General features: G+C 30.4%; 1 protein-coding gene across 1 annotated transcript; it reads left to right on the top strand.

The window, feature by feature from the left end:
- The first annotated feature begins 248 nt into the window (after window positions 1–248).
- Window positions 249–6,681, top strand: LOC127108241 (probable GABA transporter 2). The gene is made up of 7 exons (XM_051045673.1): window positions 249–495; window positions 574–804; window positions 1,797–1,894; window positions 5,204–5,390; window positions 5,480–5,610; window positions 5,700–5,936; window positions 6,077–6,681. The coding sequence occupies exons 1-7, from the start codon at window positions 423–425 to the stop codon at window positions 6,464–6,466; spliced, it is 1,347 nt and encodes a 448-aa protein (XP_050901630.1). The 5' UTR covers window positions 249–422; the 3' UTR covers window positions 6,467–6,681.
- Window positions 6,682–7,093: the final 412 nt, after the last annotated feature.

The following is a 7,093-nucleotide window of genomic DNA, read 5'->3' as shown; positions in this document are numbered from 1 at the left end:
ATGTGCATCAAAATGCATGGATCAATCACCCGTTAATCTTATCTTGGTTTGATTTATTTTTGATTATTTTAGTTTTTTATTCAATAATCACATAACATATTTTTTTATTAAATTAATTTATCTTCTATAAATTGTACTATGCATATTATTTAATTAAAGTAAATTCATACATTGAATCCTAAATATTAAAAGAATTAATCTCTCCTGCTACATTAAGTGTTTTACAAATACTTTGCGTATATATGCACGACTCAACAATAATGACACCACATTCTCAGTACCACATAATCCACGCGCTTCAATCTTTCTTCGACCATTTTCGAAGCCCAAAAATAATAAATTAGGCGCACAAACTCCACTTTTCCATTCCCACACTATTCTTATGAAAAATTTATTCTCCTAATTCTCTCTCTGATGTGACTATGGCAAATCCACCCAAAGAGACTCATCTTTCCGACAACGACGCCGGCGCTGCTTTCGTCCTCCAATCCAAAGGCATGCAACACTTTTTCTCTTTCTTTTTTCTCTAATTAATCAATTCATTTATTAAACATCTGTATTCAATTTTTATAGGCCAATGGTGGCACGCCGGATTTCACTTGACGACGGCGATAGTTGGACCGACGATACTAACGCTGCCGTACGCGTTCAGAGGATTAGGGTGGTGGATTGGGATGCTATGCCTAACAGTGATGGGCGTTGTTACGTTCTACTCTTATTGCCTCATGTCTAAAGTTCTTGATCACTGTGAAAACGCCGGTCGCCGTCATATTCGGTTCCGGGAACTCGCCGCCGATGTCTTAGGTGATGTGATTACTACTTTGCAACCGTCGCTTGTTAAGGCACGTTTGCATTTTTCTTTTCTAATTTTTTTTCTTCAGTATTTTTATTTTCCTCATAAATTTATCTATATTCGGGATACGCCAATTTCAAACATTAATAACTACTTACATAATTAGGTACAACTCAAATTTGAACTATTCCACTAGTACTAGTACGTGACAATGTTCTGAAGTTAATCAATTAATTAAGTTGAATTTTTCAAAACTGTTTTTCTATTCCTTAGTATATTTTTTACTTAATAGTCTAAAATAACTACCATTTTCTCATTTTCAATTGAACTTTTTTTTTTTAGTTTTAATAAAAAATAAAATTTATTTAAAAAAAAGTATAGATAGTGGAAAATTATGTATATTGATGTTTTATTTATATTATCACATTACTCTTAGATTTTTTATAATGGTGAATTTTTAGATAGTGAAAACCAAATAGTAGCATTTTAGATTAATTTCAATATTACCATAAATTTTATTAAAATTTAGTCAAACTCATCTGTATAAAAAAGAGACTTGTAAGAATATAAATATGTTTTATACCATTTATATACGGAGAAATTTTCAACATTATGAATAAATTTAAATTAGTGTTTAATAAAGTGAAATAATTAATATATTTTTAAAAATTATTAATTTATAAATATTAATAATAATTTGTTTTATATTAATTTATAAATATAAATAAATATTGACGACATGATACAATATCAAACACATTAGTACGATTATTTAAATCAACTAGTCTCCAAAAATTAATGTAGTTTATAGTAATTTATTATGCATGTACTCCTATCAATAAGTAAACTACTTTACTTTATAGAAATTAGATCCATTTATTTTATCGATATCAACTCTGAATTTTTTTAAGAAGGAGCAATGGGAGGCACATCTGAATCGGTTTTCTAGATATGTACACAATAATAAATGTATATTAATTTCGTTGGTATCAATTGATGACAGGTTCGGGTTGGATGTTCTATTTTGTAATCTTTATTCAAACGGCAATCAATACTGGTGTTGGCGTAGGGGCAATTCTACTGGCTGGTGAATGCCTTCAGGTTTATCCTCTTAGATTACATATTATAAGTTCTATCAATTTATTTGTCTTTTTTAATCAGTTGACATTGCGTTTACATCACGTCACTCTAAAATCATGATAGAGTATACAAGGAAAATACTATAGAGTTTTTATATTTACTCAAAGAAATATACTTACCAAACATGATAGTGACATCAATGAAAGTAACGTGTTACTGTAGTCACGAATCGTACTCACTCTATGCATAGACTGACTGACACAAAATACTGTATAGTGCATGGGTATTTACTTAAACTAAAAAGTTATAGATGGTCTTTTAAAACAGTTTAGGTACTAATTATACAGGAATATAATATATAAGAAGAAAACTGATTTTAATTGTAATTTTGATCTTTTTATTTTATTTTTAATTTTATTGTTCCATTTCATAAACATATTGATCTTTTTATTTAAGTTTTTGTGTTAAATTTTAATATTAAAAAAGGAACTTTTTACTCAAATAAATCACTTTTTCAATTATTTTTTTAAAAATAATCTATTTTTCAATTTAATTCTCAAACCACCCTATTTAAAGAATTAATTTGAAAAATGGATTAATTTGAGAATTTTTTTGAAAAAGTGGATTGTTTGAATCAGATTTTTTAAAAAAGAAATTAAAATCCAACACAAAACTTAAAATAAGAAATAAAATCGTAATTTTAAAAATCAAAAATCAAAACTAAGAAAAATATTAAAATTATAATTTAGCTATATATATATATTTAATAGTGAGAAATTGAAAATGTAACATAAAATAGTTAACATAAAGATAAAATGGAATTATTATTAAAAATTGGAAGTAACGTTGTTACTTTATGACTTTTTCTTTTTTAGTCATGTGTCCCTAAAAGAACAAAATATCTAAATACCCCCACTTTAAATTATTTTTATTTTATCTTTTTATTATTATATTTTCAAAAGATCTCTTTATTATTATGTAGTATTAATTCAAATGCATTAAATAAATTATTAAATATTAGAAATGAAAAAAAAACTTGAATGAATTGTAATCCTTCTCCATTCAATATTAAATTCAAATTAAAAATAAAAATAAAAATATGACATTCTAGGAAAAAAAAATTAAAGTGTCTTTCAATGTGTTATTTGTTGAAATTTCTACGAATTTTTGATGTTGGAATTTTACCTAAGCTTGGAGAATTCTGAATCTATCTTGATAAATAAGAATTAATCTTTCTGATTGATTACTCTTTTTGTTCTTCACTCTTCACTCGAGTGAATAAACCACACATTTGTTGCAAGATGATTCTGCTGCAGATAAATTTGAGAAGAAAAGAAAAATGAATTAGGGTTTGAGAGAAAAGGGAGAAGAAAGAGAATATTTTTGCAAAATTTCTCTACCTTCAAGCTGAAGTTTTATTCAATCTTTTATTTATGCAACTACTTTATTACAATGATAGAGTACATCCCTATTTATGGGTAGAAATTGCTTGCACACCAAACAATCTCCAACTAACCTAACTCAGCTAAAAACACAAAATAAAGCTAAGTCTTAAACTTCTGTCGAAGACACTTCTTCGATATTTCGACAACCATACAAATTCTGCGCAGATCGTTTCGACAACAACAAACTTTGTCGAAATGGTATTTTGACACAGAGAATTATATTCTCAACACACCGTCTAATTCATTGTGTCTATGTTATCTACATTCATCATTGTTCATAATCTTTTGAGCACTTAGACCTACTCACCTTTCGTCATGATGTCTGCCATATGATTCTTAGTTCTGCAGTATTCCAAGTTCAACTTCCTATTTACTACTTGCTCTCGAAGATAATGAAACCTCATTTCAATGTGTTTGCTTCTTCCATGTGCTATCAGATTCTTCGTCAGATTGATAGCGGAGATTTTTTCGATCTTCATAGTGATTCCTCCATGATCGTTTCTTGTAATTTTTTCAACCGAATTCACCATCCACGTTGCTTGATATGCACAGAGGGTGCTACTACATGTTCTTTTCTTGAGCTCCAAGCAACTGGTGCACCACCTAACATAAACACATAATCAACTGTGGATTTTCTATCCTCATCATCACCTCACTAACTTGAGTTGGTGTAATTCACTAGCTTGCATTCTTTTCCTTCATCAGATGCAGGAAACAAAATGCCATGGTCGAGTGTTCCTTTGAGATACCTTAGTATCATCTTCGTCGCTGCTAGATGTAATAACTTTGGCTTATGCATGAATCTACTCACCATATGTACACTGTATGCTAGATCAGACCTTGTGTGATAAAGGTATCTTAATGATCCAATAAGTCTTTTGTATTGCGTTGAGTCGACATCATCTGAGTTTTTCGACACTTGCAGTCTTGGTCCAGCATGTGTCGAAGTTGTATTACAGTCTTCTAACTCAAATCTTTTGAGTATTTCGTTTGCATATCTTTTTTGATGCATCATCAGACCTCTACTACTCTTATAGAATTCAATACTAAGGAAGTATGAAATGTTATCCAAATCACACATTTCGAACTCCTTATTATAAAAAAATGTATAATAATTAAAAATATGTTACTAATAAATTATTAATACAATTAAAAATTTGGAAATAAAAAGAGACAAGAAAGTTTTTTAAGAATGTCTATATTTCCAAATAGAGGTAGTAATATAATTATTTGTGCTTGTGAAAAATACTTGCAACATATTATTTTCATCGCCTACTCCAACATCCATTTTTTATTGGATAAGATTTATGGAGATTTCAAATTTAAAATTTATGGAGATTTCAAGTTTAAAATTGAGTCTCACAAAGACTATAAACTATAAAGTAGATGTTAATGTTAAATATAGATTATTGGTTTAAAATTTATGGAGATTTCAAGTTTAAAATTAAGTCTCACATAAAATTATAAAGTAGATGTTAATGTTAAATATGGATTATTGGTTTAAATAGTCTTTTGATTTCTGTAAGTTGACGTACTTTTGATTTTCGTCCCTGTATCTTTTTTTTTAGAAAATAATTTCGGAATGTTAAAATTCTTTTGATTTTAGTTCTTAAAGTTAAATTCCGTAGGAAAAACCGCAGGTTGCGGATTTTAACTTTAAGGACTAAAAACAAATAAAATTCAATATTTAAGGACTTCATTAAAAAAATAGAGACGAAAAATAAAAACACTTAAATTTACAAGGATACAAAAATTATTTAAATCTAGATTATTTTTGACTCTGATGTTCTCGTAATTGTGTCACATAGTTTGGGTGACTTTTAATTTTGTTATTTTGGGATTTTTTTTTTGTTGCTTTTCCTTGATGTTTGGTTTTCTTTGGAAGATTGTGTACTCCAATATTGCCCCTAATGGATCACTGAAATTGTACCACTTCATAGCAATGGTGACAGTGGTAATGATAGTTCTGTCTCAGCTTCCCACTTTCCATTCCCTACGACACATCAACTTGTGTTCACTTTTTCTCAGCTTAGGCTACACCTTCCTAGTAGTTGGTGCTTGTATTCATGCAGGTACAAAATTATTACCCCTTAATTACATTTATGCTACAAACACCAGTCATGTGGTTAACCTTCAACTCTTATGTGAATCCATTTTGCAGGTACATCCAAAAATGCCCCTCCAAGGGACTATTCCTTGGAACCCAAGAAATCCTCAAGGGCCTTCAGTGCCTTCACTGCCATATCCATAATTGCAGCAATATTTGGGAATGGAATATTACCTGAGATACAAGTAACCAAATTGAACCCTCTTTCTATGTTGAAATAGTTACATTCTTGAACTTAGATTGACCAATATGTGATTATGAATTAATTATATAGGCAACTCTAGCACCTCCTGCAACCGGAAAGATGATAAAAGGCCTTACTATGTGTTATGCTGTAATCTTGGTGACATTCTACTCTGCTGCAGTTTCTGGATATTGGGTATTTGGAAACAAGTCCAATTCAAATATTTTGAAGAGTTTGCTGCCAGATGAAGGACCTTCTTTGGCTCCAACTTGGGTCCTTGGACTCGCTGTCATCTTTGTTCTTCTTCAGCTCTTTGCAATTGGTCTGGTAAGCTCACAAACACAAACATAGAAGGTTGAATAGGTTTAAATTGCGGTTGTGGTTATTGTCCGGTGTTTGCAGGGTGCAATTTAGAACTATGCTACTTAGAAAAAGCAATAACAGTGTTAGTATCATCATATGTATAGGTTTATTCTCAAGTTGCTTACGAGATAATGGAGAAGAAATCGGCTGACGTGAAGCAAGGGATGTTTTCCAAGAGAAATCTTCTTCCACGAATAATTCTAAGAACAATTTACATGATTTTCTGTGGATTTGTAGCGGCCATGTTGCCATTTTTCGGAGACATAAATGGCGTGGTTGGTGCTGTTGGTTTCATTCCTCTGGATTTTGTTTTGCCTATGATTCTATACAACAAAACACACAAGCCTCCAAAATCATCATTGACTTACTTGATCAACATGTCAATCATGGTGGTATTCAGTGGTGCAGGAATCATGGGTGCATTCTCTTCTATAAGAAAATTGGTTCTTGATGCAAACCAATTTAAGCTTTTTGGCAGTGATGTTGTGGATTGAGAAAATGGACGTAGGAATCATGAACTGCAAGCATAGAATTTACACGTGCATTGTTAGTGTGAAAAAGCACACAAGGTTGTAAATTTAGTTTGTAAAACGGGAGATAGGGAAGAATCAAATATATCTTTATTTGAATTGAATGTGAGTTACAAAGGATGAATAGTTGGGTATTTTGAATTTGAATTTGAATTTGAATAGTTTGACATTAATCTTAAGAGATAGTGTATATTTTTAAAGGAAGCTGTTACAAATGACTGTGCATGGTGATGAGGAACAAATCAAATTACTCTTGCTCCATCAACCTCTCCTTCTCTGCAACAAACAGCAGAACTATCAATCTCATTATTCAATCAAATCATTCAAGAACTACCTTAAAACACAAACAAGAATCAAGAAAAACTTGAAAAACTTACAAAAGATGGATTAGATTAGATGAAATGGAGATGAATGTTCGCTACTTCTATGAGAAAGATAAGATCAAAAATGCAATCGGCACAGGAGATTTGAAATACCGTTTGATAAGATTCACAATGGTTCAACCAAGAACCACATGAGAGAATTTTTTATCTGATATGCAAGTATGAAACTTGTAAATTCTATTACCCTTTGATAAGATTCACAATGGTT

The sequence above is a fragment of the Lathyrus oleraceus genome, chromosome 7 (assembly GCF_024323335.1).
Source record: "Lathyrus oleraceus cultivar Zhongwan6 chromosome 7, CAAS_Psat_ZW6_1.0, whole genome shotgun sequence".
Lineage (NCBI taxonomy): Eukaryota > Viridiplantae > Streptophyta > Magnoliopsida > Fabales > Fabaceae > Lathyrus > Lathyrus oleraceus.
The sequence above is the reverse complement of the archived record's forward strand: the minus strand, read 5'-3'. Positions and strand labels throughout refer to the sequence as shown.